Source organism: Neolamprologus brichardi, chromosome 14 (genome assembly GCF_056152115.1).
Source record: "Neolamprologus brichardi isolate AB-2024 chromosome 14, ASM5615211v1, whole genome shotgun sequence".
NCBI lineage: Eukaryota > Metazoa > Chordata > Actinopteri > Cichliformes > Cichlidae > Neolamprologus > Neolamprologus brichardi.
In genome coordinates this window covers 15,479,903-15,499,082 of record NC_142117.1, presented here as the reverse complement: position 1 = coordinate 15,499,082, position 19,180 = coordinate 15,479,903, and the positions used below count along the sequence as shown (strand labels likewise).

Below are 19,180 nucleotides of genomic sequence, written 5' to 3'. Positions count from 1 at the left end.
AACACTTGTGGTCAGTAAGAAAACTTATCTATTGATAAATGACAGAAGCTTATCTATTTTCTATTCCCAGCTGTTTCATAACTGAACAATGAAAGTAGTTTCAGAAGCAGCTTAATTCTCACACTAGTCTCCTGTTAGTCTCCCATCACAGACGGAAAGTTTATCCACAATGAACAAACAAAGATAACTAGAAAAGTCTCTGGGCCTCTCAGCTTGACAAGCTCTTGTCATTGTTTATGGGTCGTAAAATGAAGACCTGCTACAGTTTCATACAGCATCCAAGGCAAGCAGTTTCCAGTAGCAATAGCCAGTTGTAGCCACAAGATGGCAGTAATGTGAAGGATGGTTGCAAACATGACACTCTTTATGGCAGAACAATGTTTGAGATTAAAGGAGAGGGAAATGGAAAAAATAAAAAAAACTGATGCAGTGTTTCATAGAACCAGATGTAAAAACTGAAGAAACATGTCTGTAATTTTATATATATTTCTGATATTTTAAGTTGTTTTTTAATATATCAGACATTTTAAAAAGATACTGTGTAAACAACAAAGTGCAAAGTCCCAGCAAGTTTTCAATCCAAATTAGCTGCTGACCACAGGCGGAGGTTCACCCTGAAGCCAGCACTGACCCCAACCTTTGCCCTGGGCCCCTCACATGTCCAGTGAGCTATCAGGCTCCCATTACTTGGTTGAATAATTTAGGGCTGACACTCCATCACTGATCTATTCACTTGACCTCTGAGGACACCAATCTTTGGGTGGATTTAAACTGGTGCATGCGTTTGCTTTTTAAGGTCTGTTGGCTGGTTAATAAACCACTAATGGATCAATATAAAAGAGAAGCATTTTTGTCTACCTCTGTCAGAAGTCAAGACACTTGAGAAAGTTAGCAAAAGTTCTGAGACTGCATTATGTGCCAAGCTTTCCCGCAAAGCTCACTCTTGTCCTTCAAGTGATGGCACTTTGCTAAGCCTGCTTTTAAATGAACTCCACAATAAGCCCAAATCCTCTTTCTGCTTTCCTGCTTTTGCTTTTACTTTACTGCTTGTATTTGACTAGCGTTATGTTGAGTCAGGTGGCGAATAGCCCCGTAGGTCCTGTGCTCTCCTGACATTAATTTGCATCTCATCAGCATGCTATCCCTCTCCTCTCCGCAGACAATGCTTGAAAGAGTGCACCGATCAGGTCCTTCCATTCACCTTCACTTTCCCCCTTCTTTGCACCATTGTGCTTTGCTGTTTTATTCACCGGTTTCTGGCACATTCTGGCAGGAAATATAATTTACATCTGACTATGGTTTAAAAAAAACGTTATTGAAATGTTGGGTTGAATTTTGAGCATCAAACTTTGCTTAGAAAAATGAAATCACATGTCCTTACATGCAAATCTGCAAGCATGCACACACAGAATTTACACATGCAATACAACTTGAAATAACATAGTGATCTACACAGCAGTTCCATACCCTGACTCTCTTTTTTTGGTCACCTAATCTACTGTGAATATTTACAAACTGGGTTTCCCTGTTTATATTTTAATATCTAAATTGCTGCATTGGTGTCAGTGCTATAGATGAAAAAGAAGCAAAGGGGTGTGCGCTTCAAACAATCACGTGCAGTGTGTATTTCCAATTTACAACTTCTCTCTATAATTGTGCATTATGAGCTCGGGCTTGTGTGTTTGCAATATGTGTGTTATTGTGTCTTTTTATATTTCTTTTACCTGTTTTAGAACTCAGATTTGTTGTGTACTCCTGTGTGTGTGAGAGACTGTGCGAGTGTGTATGTATTGTTGACACCCAGTCATGTTTGGCTCCCTCCTTTTAGGCCAGCACAGGCTGTGACGAGACAAGGAAACTGGGATCTTGTTTCAAGCTGGATGAGGCTATAAGAGACCAGGGAGCACACACAGACAGACACACTGACAGGCACAAAGGAGAGAAAAAGAACCAAGTTCAAAGAGAAAGAAGATCTAAGGACAGTTTCAGATAGTTTGGTAGAAAGTATCTAAAAAGTACTGAGAGCATTGCTGGGTCAATACAGGACAGTGAGACATGCATCACTCATTGAGGCTGGAGTAACCGTCATCTCCAAACGAAAGTGCAGGATCGAAAAACATTTGGAAGCATTAAGTGTGCTCTTTTCACCTTGATCCCGGAGCTTTGCTCTTGAGGGGAGGGGGCCACGCTCTGGGGCCATGCTAGCTGCCCGAAGCAGCGGAGGGGGCATCGGAGGGCACCAGCCTCCCCACGTGCACCGAAAACACTCAGTGGCCTCTCTCAGTGGGCTAAAAGCCCAGCGCAGCAACTCCCAGGATGCCAAGCGCAATTCCTCCTCCGGGAAACAGGTGGCACAGCATAGAAACAAGGCAGCAGTAATCAGAGAGATGGAGACCAACTGGTACCTGAAAATGTTTGGCCTGGGCAAAGACGAGACAGTTGCACAAAAGACTGGCATGCTGTACAGGTCAGTTAAACCCTGTCTAAGTGTGTGTGGGCATGCTTGTCAGTGAGTGATTGTAGATACTTGAGAGTGCAAACAGACTGATGGCCTAACGTGTTACACAGTGCAGCTTGTTGATGAGCACAAATCATTTGTGAGGTGAATCATGTACTTTGGAACACACACACAGACCCGAAAACGGACACGAACACACGCGTCAAGTCTTTTTTATGATTATCTACACATCATTAACACTGTCATCTGTAAGTTTGTTTGTCCAACTGTCAGGAAATTCATAAAGTGCGTGCATGCACACTGTTAGATTGTTCAAGTATTTCTGTGCTGGATCCTCATGGCTATGTGATGACAAGCGGTTCCCCCTCCGTCCAACCGTTTCATTTGTGTGTCACAGCAGTCACGCTGGTCATTACGACCCCGGCTTAAAGTTGTGTCACCGGATCTGTCCTTAATGCTAATAGCAAGCATCTGTCTCGCTGGTGGTGTTGACATCTTCCACCACCATGGTGACAAAACATGGAGGCTGGAGGGAGTGTTTTCATTCTTTTATGTGTGATTGACAGACAGGAAGCACCAATAGCGTTGATTCCTAATCCCAATTTTTTTGACATAGACTAGCAGCGAGTGTCTTTTTTTTCTTCTTCTTTTTTCCCTCACACATGAATATTTTTAGCATCGGGTTCCCCCAGCCCCCTTGCAATGTTTCCCCCTCTCATCGCTCCACTGCTCTCTCTTGTTGCTAAATGCCTAATCCATCTGTGTCCCATTCCAATCATTCAAGCCTAAAGCTCCACATTTATCAGTCTGCAGTCCTGCCTCTTCCTTTCCCTCCTTCTTCTTCCCTCTCTGTATTTTCTGGCCTCTCTGCCGCTTTTGGTTTTGTTCCCTTTAATTTAGAAAAAACAAAGCAGAGCAGGGAAAAGAGACCAGAATGTTAAAGAAGCAAGGGACACGCTGTGATTAAATAAGGTTGAGGTCTCACAAATATTGATGGATTCATTTATGTTGCAGAGCAGCCATTCAGAAAGGATTGCTATAATCCAAATTTATTTGTTCAGTCTTCATAAAAATTAACTGGCGGAGGGTCAAAGAATCAAACTGTACACCCACACACAAACGTGCACACACTGTGTGTGTGGCTCAGTTGTAAACTTACAAAGGAGATTATTTTCTCCAGTGTTGCACATTGTGTTTTGCCTACACTGGCTTATTGGAAAATTGGAAGCAGTATTTAGGAATAATTGTAAAAAAGAACAAAAAGACAGCTTGGAATAGTTTGCAAAAAGAATATATTGTACTGCATTACCAATATGATGCATGTGCATCATATTGGTAGTGTTACGCTGTCATCATAGCACCTCGGTGCAAATTTACAGGAATAATGCACTCAGTGCATTGGTGCCTGTTTGTGATATTACCACAAAATATTTCTTCGCCTTTTTTGTGTTGCTTTCAAATTGTTTTAGAAAATTGCACAAAGGCACATTATAACAAAGAATTAAGTAAAAATAAGCCCGAGTTGTCTAACGAAAAATGCACATTAAGCATCGGAGTGCTGTTTTCAAATGTGGCTTCAAATGGTATTAAACAGTCTTTCCGATGACATGCTTGGGGCTGCACACTTCACATGCTCTTTATTTACGGGCTCATAAAAGTGTGACGAGAGCCTCTCGCGGTTTGATTGACAGCACTACAGCTGCGCGTGGAACGTGAGGACAGTGTGTGTGTGTGTGTGCAAGTGTGTGAGTGCATTTAATGGGCATGTTTCCAAAGTGTTGAGCTCAATGTGCCACCAATAAAACCAACACTGTGTGAATCACTGTAAGATTAGCACGACCTTCACACGTGTGCACTTACCCTTTCTAACATAGACAAAAAAAAGGTTTATAATTGTTTCCGTTTAGAGAATCGGTACTGATCATTTTGTCCGATCATTTGGACTCAACTGTTATGTTGCGGATGCAGTCTTCTACTTGAAAGAACAGATAACAGTTTCCTCTGACCTAGAAATGCATGAACCCCTCTACAAGTCTCCGTCTTGCCAGTCAGCCAACTCGTGCCTGACACACACACGCACACACACATCTGCCAGCGCTGCGCTTTGAGCCGCTGACGTGATGCCAAACATCATGCGATGACTGGCTATCTGCTCTGCCTTAATTTAAATCAGAACAATTGATGCAGATTTTAGCTCTCTGGTGATTCTTCTTGAAACTCGGGACAGACCATAACAAGAAATAATCTGCTTTGTAACCACTTCTTTATAAATTGCCTTTTCTACCCCCGTGCTAATGTATTCCTTTCTGTGCCACAAATTTATTACACCATAGCCATACACATTTATTTATTCTTTGACAAAACAGGGTATTTATACGATGTTTTCCCTAATTGCTTTTGTTCAGGTATTGAAAATTTAATTAACATTTTTTGCTTAGCCAAATTAATTATGCGGCTGAATTTTCATTTTCTTTTGCAGCCAGATAGTGAGAAATAACCTCGTAAACTTACTTTCATCATTGTATGTTTACCCTTTATTGCAAAGATATTATGGATTACTTTAGTTTTTAAATAGAACATGGTGAGTATTTGTCAGGGACAAGCTTTGGAAAATATAGCCTAGGTGTTACAATGCAAACACTCTGTTCATGTCCAAATTGAGGCAACAGTATACTCACCCGACGTTTTATTAGGTACACCTTGCTTCTAACAGGTTTGACCCCCTTTTGTCTCCAGAGCAGCATTAATTCTTGATGGCACAGATTGAACAAGGTGCTGAAATCATTCCTCAGAGATTTTGGTCCATGTTGATGTGACAGCATCACACACTTGCTGCAAATTTGTCCCAGAGGTACTCTGCTGGCTTAAGATCTGGTGCCCGTGGAGGCCATTTGACTACACTGAACTCACGTCATGTTCAAGAAACCGGTTTTAAATTAGTTTTGTGTCATGGAGCGTTATTCTGCTGCAAGCAACAAAGGGATGGTCAGTAACAATACTCAGGTAGGCTTTGACATTTAAACGATGATTAGTTTTGTACAAGGGGCCAAAGTGTGCCAAGAAAATACCCCACACATCAACAGCCTGAACTGCTGATACAAGGCAGGATGGATCTGTGCTTTCATGTTGTTTATGTGAATGTTGCAGCAGAAATTAAGAGTCCATTTTTGGTTAGCCTGCGTGAATTGTTTCCTGTCCTTAGGTACCCGGTGTGGTCTGCTGTTGTAGCCCATCTGCTTCAAAATTTGCAGAGATGCTCTTCTGCATACCTTGGTTGAAATAAGCACTTATTTGACTTTCTGTTGTCTTCCTGTCAGCTTAAAGCAGTCTGAACATTCTCCTCTGACCTCTTAGATACTGTATTTTTTTGTGGTCTGCACATAGTGACCTAGATTGATGAGTCAAATAATTTATTAGCACCCAATCTGTTAACAAAGTCTTTCCTTCTTTGAATTAAAACTACATAGACACGTCCCTGTCGATAAATGCTTTTCATGGAAATGGACCATATAAAAAGCAGCACATAACTCCTGTGGGCTGGAATTATTCACAAGCTACGATTAGTTTGTACTATAGCTGTGTTTCCATTTACACTGGGCTGAATCAATATCTCATTAAACCCTGTTGCTTTTTCAGAGCGTACAGTAAGCCAGGCAGCAACAGTTCTAGGAATAAAACTCGACTGACCCGAATATTGACAGCCAACAGTATCGTCGCCCTCGTCCGACCGTGTATTGAGATTATATTTCCTGATACCTTCGGCACCAGGTGCGACAAAGGTGCGGCAACACGATACTATTGTTGCAGAACAAAAACACATGTTCCTGTAGAGCTTGATGGATGAAACACGGGGATGGTGTCAAGATTGGCAGTTTGATTCACACAGCTGGGATTCTTTTGCACACATGTGTGCTAAAGTATCCATCCCATAATATGGAAACACTGTAATACTGAGATAAGTATTAAAAATATTAATCAGTCACATAATATGTTCTCTTCTTGTTAGATCACACCTCTTCAATGATTAAAAGAGTACTTGAAAACACAACGGCCATCTTTGCCATGTATCGGTGTGTCGTTCTTATGTCATTTTGTCTGCCTCACTCTTCTCAGCATTAATCTAGATATTCATTGATAATAACAATGGGATTTAGTGGGGGAATTTAGGCCAGCACACTGGTGTTAAACAGGAGCAGGACAGTCCCTGAGGGCTACAGACTGATCGCTGACATAATTATTGCTGCCATTGAGTCAGATGGCAAAGACGAGGCTTTTTTTCCCTTCTTCTCCTGCACGTAAACAACACAGAAATGTTGTTTTATTACACTGCAGATAATACGAGGTTACAGCATCCACACACATGACCGGTGTGTCTTTTTAAACATCGTCCGCAAGCTGCTAAACTTGTCCTGTTCCTAACATACCGTGGGCGCTCGGTAATATGCAATCTTTATATGGGGATTCGCTCACTGGAGGGAGGATATGTGGGGGTGGTGGGGACAAAATGAAAGAGACGACTAATTAATCTCAGGGAACAATGAGCTGGTTTTAAAATGAGAGTCGAAACGTATGAACTAAAGAGTTAAAAGAGAATAAATGAGGGGGGAGGAACTCGAACTGTGTCACAACAAGGACTCAGACAAAAAAGTTGTTTATGCCTAATTTTGCTGCTCACACATGCCCCCAAACTGTCCTCTGCCAGCTTCTCCGTCCTGGTGCCTCTTTTGCTTTTCTTCCATCATTCACCCTCTGTTTTTTTTTCTTTTCCTCATCAGTGACTCACCTGCCTAAATGTTGAGCTCCTCAAAGGAGAATGTGACTGTTGTGAACACCAGAGGCCAAAATAAAAATGTTAAAATATAAAACAGAACAGAAAAAAAATCCAAGTGAGACAGAGAGAAAAAGAGTGAAATTAATTGGAGCTTTTAATACGACAGAGAGCATCTGTTGTTCGAATGTATGTGCGTCGAAGGTGTGTGCGATGCATAGTATGGACATGAATATTCCAGGTCCATAAATACACTGTAAACACACTCAGGCGTTGCATAAGCTCAGATGACTTCCAGCTGCCAGGCATGATCAGGTTTTCCACCCACCCTGCTGGACAACAAGCACAGCTGCCTCTTTACCAACCTCCATGTGTCATTTTTGCATTAATAGCCATAATTTCACGTCCTGCAGGTACAGAAGAGTCAGCCTTGTTTTTACCCCCAAAACCCAAAAACAAACAAACAAACAAAAACCCCCAAAACGAAATATCCCACGTTCAAACAAATTCTTTTATCACGTAGATTCTGCAGTTCCTGCATATAGCTTTTGGCTGTTGCCACTGGATGTCTGCAGGATACAATGAGGAGCAGTCGGGCAGTATTTTCTGTATGCTGACACATACACAGATGATGGAAGACTGAAATTCCATCATCTGTGTACGTGTCTACTTGTGGAAAGAGTGACAGTGTGTATCTTAACTCAAATTTCCTGATATGGAAGAGTGGCATTCCTCATGATTCCCACAATTCATTGGAGGACCAGACATGATGTCATCGAACGCTCCCATGAGAAGGCTAGAGGGGAGAGATTATATACTGTGTGTGTGTGTGTTTGTGCAGTCAAGAAGAAGGAAAGACGAGAAAACAGAGGCTTTTCCACTTTATTTTTTTGGTTTACCTAATTATGAAAACGCCGCCCTTACACTGAATAACACGCCATCGGCCGTGTGCAAGTGCCTGCTCGAGTATGCGTGTCTGCGTGTTTATATTACGTGTTTGTTATGGGCAGAACTGCAGAGTACACATTGTTTAGAATAAGAAGGAGCAGAAAGAGAGGGCAGGGTAAGAAAAGAGAGGCAAAAAAGATGGAAAAAAAAAAGAATTTAAAGGTTGTTGAAAGTGGAAAAAAGTGACTGCTTTAAAAGTGCAACGAGTGTGAGAGACGGGCTGACAAAAAGCAAATGGCAGGAGACGTGAATGCTGGAAGAGAGACGAGAGAGAAAATCAGGAGTAAGTGAAAGGGCTTGTGACGGAGGGAATACTGGGAGACAAAAGAGGGATGATGAGGAAAGGCAGGGTGGGAGAGAGGATAAGGGGGTGGGGGGTGGAGAGGAAAAAGGGGTAAAAGGAAGGAGAGAGTGAGAGAGAAACAGAGAGTGAGAGAGTGAGAGGGAGGGAGGGAGAAAAAAATGTCCCAGATTCCCATGCTATTTAATAGGGAGCAAAACCAAACTGAGCTTATAATGTAGACTGGCTGAGCAGGGGGCAAAGTGACAGCATCAGTGTGTGGGTGTGTGTGTGTGTTACGTGTGTGCATGTGTGTGTGAGAGGAGAGGGACTGTGTGTTTGGCCCTCTGTTAATCTGTCTTCATGTGTGTATATGAGCAGACAACATATATGGCCTGGTGCATGGAGAAGTACATGTAAGGAAGTAACCTGTTTTCCCAGTGTGGACGAGCAGCCTGCTGACAGACTGGACTCCAGATTTCAGTTTGAAAAAAAGGCTCCTTTCAGGGCTGGATGTTCTTTTGTTTTTGTTTTTAATAAGAGGAGGACTTGTGCAGCTTTATTTTGGAGGAATACTTCACACTAAGATTTAATCAGATGCTCTCACGCACACGCTCCTCTGCTCCGTGTAGCTGTGCGTGGGTGAGGGGCCTACCTGGATTAATCTGAGCGCACATGATTGTGGGACATGCGAACAGCAGAAAGGAGCGATTGAAGGGGAGGATAAAGTGAAGAAGAAAGCTGGAACATGTACTTGTACAAGGCAACGTGCCCGGACATCCCCAACCCGAAACAGAAGGGGTCCAGGATTCAGGGTGGAGGCCAGGGTGGGGTCCAGGCTCAAGGCCTGGGACAGGGGAGGCTTGTCGGAAAGACTTCTATGGGGACGGGAACGCGACCCTACCCTCCTCTGATGCTGTGGACGGCAAACAAACCCAACGGTGTGGTGGAGCTCAAGCAGCTGGAGGAGTTCCTCAACTTCCACTCGCTGTCGCTGCACGACACGGTGAAGAGTCAGACAGGCATGGCCTACAGGTAACCTTACCTGTGTGTCTCTGTGAGAGGAAGTCATGTTCGGTCATGTTGACAGACTTATCATTTCTCTTTAAAGAGTTAGTAATGGCTGAGGGGGTTGAAGAGAATTTTTTATAATTTGTGTTTGGTTGATTCTACATCTGTGACATCTGAAGAGAAGCGTGGATAAAAATCAAACAGTTTTTCAAGCTTCCCCCCCACATGCTCTGTGTTTACATGATTCTAAGGTCATGCTTGCTTTGCAATGCCCACTGCATAATGGGAACTATTGATCTCTTTTGAATTGATCATTAGCTCTGAGTGCTTTATAAATAATTTTAATCCGAGTCCTCTCTGTTTCTGATGGATGCATTCCTCAAGTAAGTAATACTAAGTATAATAAGCTATAGTTTCAGCTGCATGCTGTATTGAGCTAGCCGGCACATACAGGACTAACTGTGGCAGAAAAAAAAAAGAGTCACATGTCAACAAGCATCACCCCAAGCGCATATGTTTGTAATGCACACGTGCTTAGGTTCTTTTATTCCCTTAATCCGAGATCTTTGAGTGTTTTTCTTTAAATATGTACCAAATTCATGTTCACAAATGCTTTGCAGTGCTTTAACAGTTGTCAGCACCCCTTGGATTTGATACGAGTGCATATTTTTCAATGTATCAGAGTGTGCACACAGCAGGTAGAAAATGAGCGTCATCATTCAAACAGCTCCTGTTAAATGATTTTTTGTTTTGAAGGTAATCCTGTTCATGCTCCTTGTGCGCTGGTAGAAACTGCTGTCATGTGCTTGTTGTTTTTCTCCAAGTTTGTCATCTGTGACTAAGCGCCGTGTTGGCGAGTGGTTTGAGCGAGTGTGATCGGGACATTGTGGATCGCTGCTCAGCCCCCAGGCAAAAAAAGTAACACGTAGCTTCTTTGCCTGAATCGCCTGGTCGTCTCCGGAGAGGACGAGAGGGGGATGAGCTTGAGTAAAGCCTTCTCTGTTGTTTACCTCAGCTTGTTAGAGCTCATTAATCTTAATTTGTACCTGAATATGAATCTTTTTAATTGTTTAAATGTTTAAAAATGTTTCTTTTTCAATTAGAAACTTAAAAAAACATCCAGTGTGAACTGAGAGTCCACACTGACAAAACGGAATAAAAAAAACAACTTGGGAATCAGAGGAAATAATATATTCTTATTCAACAAAGTAAATCAATAAGACTGCATAGTGTGGTTTTAAAAAATTAGTGTCCATGTGTGTTTTATATTTGGAGACACTGCTGGCTTAGCATTTCCATGAACTATATTTCTGTCATTCGTTCCCTGGGCCTTCCTCATCAGTGGTTCTTTGCAAAATCCTGCCAACATATTTCACTGTATTACAGTCAGTGTAATAATAACACGGACTAAACTTATTCCGTTGTTGTGTTGGTTTAGAAGATCTGGCAGCTCAGACCGTTTCCATCACCCCTCTGTGCCCACCAATGGAGAAAGGGGGTGTAGAGAGGAGTGTGATGGGAGTCTGTATCTCTGTTGGATCAACCTGGCTAAAGGAGCTCATATGGCCATTCGCTATTAGCATTTGCCTGGGGACATATTGGCATATGTGCGTTCGAGGGCCTGTGTGTGTGTGTTTAAAGGTTTGTGGCTATTGCCATGGTAACCTAATAGAACAGCTGGCTGCCCACGACCTTTTCCAGGTCAGCGTGCTTGTCGGTGGTCAAGTTGAGCAGTCCGTTCACTCAGACACACACAAATAAGAAAGAAATTAGAAATTTTGTTAAGTAGAAAGCATTTCCCCGCATTAGCATGCAAAACAATGAAACCTTTGAACTTAGTTTTAAACATAAAAGAGATAAAACCAGGCGTCAGTTTAGCTTATGGGGTGAGCAGGTGATCAAAGGTGGTGGTCTTGGGTTTGAGTCTGACCTGAGGCCCTTTGCTACGTCTGCTCTCTGTCCACTATCTACAACTGTGCTTTCTAATAAAGGCAATTTTTTTGTGGGGGGTCTTTTTGTGTGGAGAAAAAATAAAACAAACCAAACCAGTCATGACTTCAACCTCCCAAAAACGGGTTACATACAAGATATTAATAAAAATGCTTTTATTAGCGCATGAACACCCCAAAGGAAGAGATGCAATTCAGTGAAGTGCCCTCTGTGACCTTTAAATGTGTTTTCCCTTTAAAGTCCTGCCAGCTCTGTGGGGGTGAGCCGAGGGGAGTTGTGACTTGACAAAACATACAGAGCCTTTTCTAACCTTTTTGGCTCGTGATCCCTTAAAACAATGAATCTGTTCTTATGATGCTTTAATATTTTATAAGAGGAAAAATCCTGACCACAAGTTTAAAGACTTAAAAGCAATTTCAAGCCCAGCTTTTTTGGTGCTGTGTCTAAATATTATATTTTAAGAAGTAAAAGTAAAGTGTAGTGGCTTTTATGTATAGAAGATCCAAACCTGGCGCAACCGAATTGTACACTTACCACTTTATTATGCACATCAGTTTAATCACATGGCGGAATATGCAACTTGAAGCATTTAGGCATGCAGACGTAGTCAAAATAACCTGCTGAAGTTCAAGTTGAGCCTCAGAATGGGAAGAAAGGTGATTTTGAGCTTGGTGTGGTTGTTGGTGCCAGACAGGCTGATCTACAGGGATTTTCTTGAATAATCATCTTTAGGGTTATCAGAGAATGATCTGAAAGATCTGTCTCATAGCAAGAGGGTGTCCTTGTGCCTGTGAGGGCTCTCATTCGGTACAGCAGCTTCCTCTTTTTTATATAAAAAAGGGCATTTTTTGTCTTCCCCGCCCCTACTTTGGAAAGCTATGACATCACAACAATGTGACAGTCAACTGCAATGATCGTGGATCAGCATTATTGTGATGATGCTAATGATTCTATGGATGGATGGACTGGATCCATATCATGAGAACAGATGATATGGATCCACATGAACAAGTGCCTGGTTAATGTCTTAGGTCAGAGGAGCTAACGTTACAACCAAGGTATGCAGAAGAGCATCCCTCAATTGTGAAGCAGATGGGCTCCAGCAGCAGAAGACCACACCTTCTTCCACCCCTGAAAGCAACGAACAGGAAACTGAGGCTACAGTTTCACACAAGCTTGTGTTCTGGGCTCAAATCATCTCCAACTGATTTCTTTCACTGTACCAAAATATCCTCCACAGGCAAATCTCAATTCATTAGAGCACCTTTGGGATGTGGTGGAACAACAAATTCACATCATGGATGTATAGCCAAGAAATTTGCAGTGACTGTGATGCTGTCATGCAGGCATGGACCAAAATCTCAGAGGACTATTTCCAGCACTTTATTGAATAAGTTACATGAAGAATTAATTCAGTTCTGCAAGCAAAAAGGTTCAACCTGATATTTGCAAGGTGTATGGTGGGTTTAAAACAGAAACACACAGACACACAGACACACAGGCATTCTTTCAAATGATCCAAAGTGCACAGATGGAAAGAGGAAGAAGAGGCAAATTCCATGTAGATATGAGCTCAACAGAGTGCCCTCACATGCCCTTTAGTTTATTATTCATGAGTGTGTGTGCCTGTTTGTGGGGCGTGGGTGAGTCCTTTCAGTTGTGCAAGAGCATCAGTGAGTGTTTGTTAGACAGCAAATTACCTCAGTGTGTGTGTATGTTCATTATGTCGTTAATATGGCCCTGACTATGTAGGTTATGGTGACAACATAATGTTCATTTCAGAACATATGCATTTAACATTTTCTCTAGATTAATGTTAACACTAGTTGGGGAGATACTGATGCACTGTGACACTGTAAGTAGCATTTTAGAGAGACGGTGATCGCTCTGTACCAGAATGTAGCCTCGGAAATGGATTTTGACATCAACCCAGTGCGTGTTAGGCATGAACGCTCCACTACAATGAATAAATATCAAGCTGAAACCTAATTTTTGTGTTCAATCAGCCTCCAGAGCGACGAACAAAAAGCATGAATCAAGTGCATCCCCTTTAACCTAGATTCCAAAGTTATTACGCACGCAAATGCACTCCGCCGATGTTTGATTACTCACGCTGAATTAAAACAGCATCAATTCAATCAGCCAAGTGGGGAAAAAGATTAATCTAAAGGCCATGGTATTATTGGATACAGCAGGGGAATGCTGGGTAAGGGCACAACAGTGAAGGGGAATTCAAACCTCCAGGGGGCAGAAGGTCACATTATGAAGCATATGCCATGTGCTCTTGGGTGTACTAATGTGTGTTTGTGAGTACGCGTGTGTGTGTACTTGTATTGCTCATGTTTTCACAGTCACATCATGGGGACCTAAAAAGGGGATGGAGACAAAAAGACCCTGTAATGATTGTATAGAGACTTGTTGCAAGGTTAAGTCAAGGCTAAGTTTCTAGAAAATGATTGTAAGACGATGAAAATTCCCTTGAAGTGATAGAAACTGAACTGCCAGTGTGTGTGTGTGTGTGTGTGTGTGTGTTTTCAGACAGTCTGGATGTTTGTCAGTCCATCTGATTAAATGAGCTCTGCCTGCTGATCGACTGTGGTGTGAAGGTGACAGAGTTACATTGTCCCTGCAGTTGCTTCTCTCCTCCCCTGTCACTCACTTCTTTCTCTGTCCCTGCAGCCTTTGCTGATTTTGTTCTGTGCATAATTCCTAGTCTGTGTGCATCAGCCATTTCTACTCTGCCTTTGCTGTTTTCAGAATGTGAATTAAATTCTCCACATTGTAAAACACTGATGCTAGAAATGACTTTCCTAGATTTATCGTGTTAGGAATGTATTTCGAGGTCTGTACCATGAAGTAAGATTTCAGCTTATTCGGATAATTTATTGGGTTAACTCTGGGTTTTCTGTACTGCGAAGGTATAGTTCACATCAACAGGTATGAAGTCAGCGGATACTCACCAGTCAGCAAAATCAACGTTAATTCTGAGAGTCTGATAGTCTTATGACTAAAATTTCATTTTGCTTTAGTCATAATTTAGGCATTAAATTCCTTCATAAGATTATAGTAGACTCAGTCTGAAGTTGATTACAATATAAAGTGTAAAAGGTTTGTTGTGTTTTTATTGGTCAGAGTTGCTCCACACACTTAAAAAAGCATCTTATTTTTCTTGATATCAAATGAGAAATGTGTCCATTAGGTCTACTTTACTCTTCCTCCCAAGCGTTGACATTTTCTTGCATTTTTAGGAGAAACTGGGAGTATGAAAGACGTTTTTATTTGAACTCTTTACTTGCTCTCAGACAAATAAAGACCACTGAGGTTGTAGCTGAAACAATAAGACCAAGACTGCCTTTTAAACTTTTATCTAATGAAATACTCGATATAATCCACCAGATAAACTTTATGGCTAGAAATAAATCTTCCTCCAATCCTGCTGACCAAAGTGCTCAAAGCTCACCCGCATTCATACAGGACTTTTAATACTGAACTCCTGCACAGTGCTTTTCCTCTCTCACACACTCACACAGCAGCTTTCAGTCTGTGTTATGTGTTCAACATCCCCATAATTTTCCAATTTTATGGTTTTGTCTCCGCTGCACTTTTTTATGTTTCATGATTGGCCAGCACCACTTTTTTTCCCCGTGAACCTGTGAACTCCTCATCCTGATTGCCAGTGTTAGAGTAATTGGTATGTAATGGAAAGACACCACGGGCATGTAAACTTGTGCTATAGTAGAAGCGTCTTAAGGTGGTATGAGCTTGCAGAAGATACATAAAAGTAAAAGTTTGCAGTTCATTACAATTATAGTTGCTTCTAATGGCAGTAATGATCCCTCCCTTGACCTGGAGACATTTTTCATGTATTAAAATGTATAAAAATAACAGATTATTGGCTGGAATTACACTATAGAGCACCACCAGTCCTGCTACTCTTTGATAACAGATCCCCCAGGTTCTGCTACTGGTATGTCAAATCAAAAAGGAACTCCGGTACTGTGTAATGTACTAGTCTTACTGCTTTTAACTAGAAATCACATTTTAACCATACAGCACATTATATACTTCACATCTATGGTCCATTTAGAATAACCAGTTAACCCAACAAGCATGTCTTTGGGTTGGTGGAGGAAGCCCATGCAGGCACAGAGACAACATGCAAACTTCAAAGAGACCACAGGAAGGCTGCAGCCAACCTGGAGGTTTGAATCAGGGGAGCGCACCACTAACCACTGCTCGACCGTGCCGGCCATAAAGGCCAGTGAAGGCCATGTCAAAGTGGACGTGAGCCCTGTACCTACTCTGCTTGACTGTCCAGGCTTTGAACCTCATGTGTTTTCTCTCTATTAGTAGTAAATCAATATTCAATATTACATAATATTAACTATTAAAAAAGTGTCTTTGAACGGCAGAGATACAGAAATGTCTGGATGTAGCACAGAGCCACGGCTCGGCGTGTGCGCTTGAAGCCATTTATGATTTTTAATTTGTTTGATCTGCTGCTCACCTCAAACAAGTACAAGCAGAAATTTGGGACTTTTAACTATATACTGTAAATTTCTGTTAGTTTGTTTTTTACAAGTACAGTTAAAAATTAAAAAACAAAACAAAAAAAGGACTGTCTGGACAAAGAGTCACCAGAACTTTTTCTGTAATTTTACACATTTGTTTCTTATAATTTAAGTCCAAAGAGTCGTGCTGACAGATTTCTTTCTTATTCATAGCAGCTTTCACTTTGTAGAAAAACAGTTAAATATAGGACTTCTTTACACTGACAGGAAGGGGAGTTTCACTGGTCTGGACCACTTAAGAAGTGGGCTGTATGTGGCCTGCCATGTATGATCTGTCAGGGGTGTCAGTGAGTTTGACACCCCTGGTCTATGGCTTTTTGTCTCAGGGACCATGGATTTGTTTTTTTGTTTTTGTTAATGGGTGTTTCCCTCGTTGCTGGGTTTCAAAAATGGCAGTTTTGATTTTTGTGAAGAAGTCGCCTTCATGACTCTTGATTGACATCACTGACAAACTAATTGGTGAGATGCGGACTGCTGGCAGGATGTTTTCGGATTGACTTGGCTCGCTTGGGAACCTATTCCTGATCATGCTTCAGCTGTTATCCTGTAATCCGGTTGCGTATGTTTGGGAAAAGACAGACTGAACCCTGAGATAACTTAAATTACACTTCAATATTGCACACAGATGGTGCTGATTGCATGTTACGTACATCTACCAACTAATGTAAGTCTAATAGCAACAACCAACCAACCCAGTGACGTCACTTTCTGTGCTCTCACAAGGTGGTGCTACACATTCTCCAAAAACCTCCATCCATCCATCCATCCATCCATCCATCCATCCATTCGCTTCTGCTTATCCTTTTCAGGGTCCCGGGGGGCGCTGGAGCCTATCTCAGCTGTCATAGGGCGAGAGGCGGGGTACACCCTGGACAGGTCGCCAGTCTGTCGCAGGGCCAACATACAGGGACAGACAACCAAAAACCTCTAAAGACTTATTTCTTAAATCCAGCTTTACACCAGTTGACAGTTTTGCAGAGTAGTGCTGCATGGTGTAAACCAGCCCCAATACACATAGTGTTTCGTGTCCACTTTAAATCGGGAATAAGAGATTTGAACCCTAAGCTGCAAACCCAACTCAGAAACTGTTTCTGTACTCCACATCACTTCAAAGCATGAGAAAGATAAATAAATGTTAAATAATAAAATATAACAGCTGTGTTTGACTACCCAAAGAGCAGCAGTGACAATTTATTGACTAAAACCAGTCACAAGCCTCTGCTCTGTGGACTGGAGCCCTTCTGTTCCCCCACAGTGTTTATGCTCAAACTTTTGCCTATGTAAGGAGAAACTGTTCAGGCACTGCACTCCATTTATTACTCACAGACACAAAGAGAAGGAAGAGCAAAGTATTGGGTGAGCGGTAATTGGACGATGTTCAAAAAATACAAATGATTTAAAAATGATCTTTAAGCAAACACATTGATAATATTATATTATTTATAGCCTCTGCGGTGTGTCACGGAGTTTAGAGCCTAATCTGTTCTTCCTCACTTTGTGTTGTGTATGTATTTGTTTCTCTGTGTGCAACAGTGTGCGTGCGCGTTTGTCAGAGATGGGAAGCTGTAGTTTGTAACCAAGACTCACAGTTGCGCTCCTAACCAGTGAGTTAAGGAGCGAGTAAATGCACACACTCACAGAAACAGATACGCTACAGTCAGACACACAAACACTCAGATAAATGCGTCAATTGCTCATCCTTTATTCATCTTGGAAAACAAGTGAATATTTAACAGAAGAGCTGGTGTCCTCTTTAAATAGTTAATTGGTCAGCCGGTCACAGAAGTGGCGTACGTGCGTGTGTGCAGTCATTTATCTAACTTTATAAATACCATACAAGTCTACAATTTGTGCATCACAGTCTACATTTCTGCACAACTAAATAAAAAGAAATGAAGAAGAATCTAAGGTGCCTGCATGCTTTAGAGTCTTTTCTATTATGAATGTAGAGGGTGTGTTAAATTGTGAAGAGCTTTACACACTTGGTATTACACCAGCCAAGATCCTGTGATACCTTTGGCTTAGAACCAGTCATGTAATAAATTACTTTGGACTGAGAGAAAGAGAGTGCCTCATTTTGTACTGTAATTACAAGATAGGGCGGTCTGTTTAATCTGGGATTTTATTGTACATCGTGTTCAGTTAGGTTACACGCTAAAGCTGCAGTATAGTTTTATTCAAGCATTTTATTCAAGTACAAATTTGAGGTAGTCTTAGTATGAGTGTCATACCACTTCATTCTGGCAACAGGAAGGATGCAGTACTTTATTTATTTTTTACAATTGTCTCACAGCTTTAGTAATCTTAGCATTATTGCCTATTAAATATAACTATTATAGCATACAAAGCTATATTATAGGCCTTGACACGTATAGGTGAACTGGATCCTCAAGACGTCACACTCCAGGAAAGAAATTAAACAAAGTAACGCTCCTGTAAAGCCAACGCTCGTAAAGGACTGGATCACTTGACTGTAACCAAGTGCTCGTCTACAGCTATATACACTCATTAAGTATACCTTACTAGTATTAGGTTGGGCACTCTTTGCCTTCAGAAATGCCTTAATTCTTCACGGCATAGATTCAACAAGGTGCTGAACTCCTTCCTCAGAAATGTTGGTCCCTGCTGACATGACGGTATCACACAGATCTCCACATCTACCACATCCCAAAGGTGCTCTGTTGGATTGAGATCTGGTGACTGTGGAGGCCATTTGAGTGCCGAAACTCACTGTCATGTTCGAAAAACAAGTTAGAGGTGATTTGAACTTTGTGCCATGGTGTGTTATCTTACTGGAAGCAGCCATAAGAAGAAGGTAGACTGTGGTTACAAGGGATAGACGTGCTCAGCCACAATACTCGGGTGGTCAATGCTCAGTTGTTACTAAGGGGCTCAAATTGTGCCAAGAAAACTGAAGCCTGACCTGTTGATGCAAGGCGAGATGGAGCCGTGCTTTTGTGTTGTTTATGCTCAAATTCTGACCCTACCATCTGAATTTTGTAGCAGAAATTGAGATTCATCAGGCCAGGTAACATTTTTCCAATCTATTGTTCAGTTTCGGTGAGCCTGTGTGAACTGTAGCCTCAATTTCCCTTCTGCTGCTGCAGCTCACCTGCTTCAAGCTTTGACATGTTGTACACTCAGAGATGCTCTTCTGCATTCCCTGGTTGTAATGAGTGGTTATTTCCAGTTAC

At 41.7% G+C, this 19,180-nt stretch overlaps 1 protein-coding gene across 2 annotated transcripts in view; it reads left to right on the top strand.

Annotated features, from left to right (window-relative positions):
* The first annotated feature begins 1,883 nt into the window (after positions 1–1,883).
* Positions 1,884–19,180, top strand: part of kcnab1a (potassium voltage-gated channel subfamily A regulatory beta subunit 1a) — a 117,870-nt gene continuing 100,573 nt past the window's right edge. The window contains exon 1 of one of the 2 annotated variants that reach the window (XM_035911659.2): positions 1,884–2,467. In XM_035911659.2, the coding sequence (XP_035767552.1) occupies positions 2,199–2,467 (269 nt within the window). In that variant the 5' untranslated portion in view covers positions 1,884–2,198. Of the gene's footprint in view, positions 2,468–9,202; positions 9,490–19,180 lie in introns of those variants that run through there. The other variant, XM_006799853.3, reaches the window with a different exon arrangement.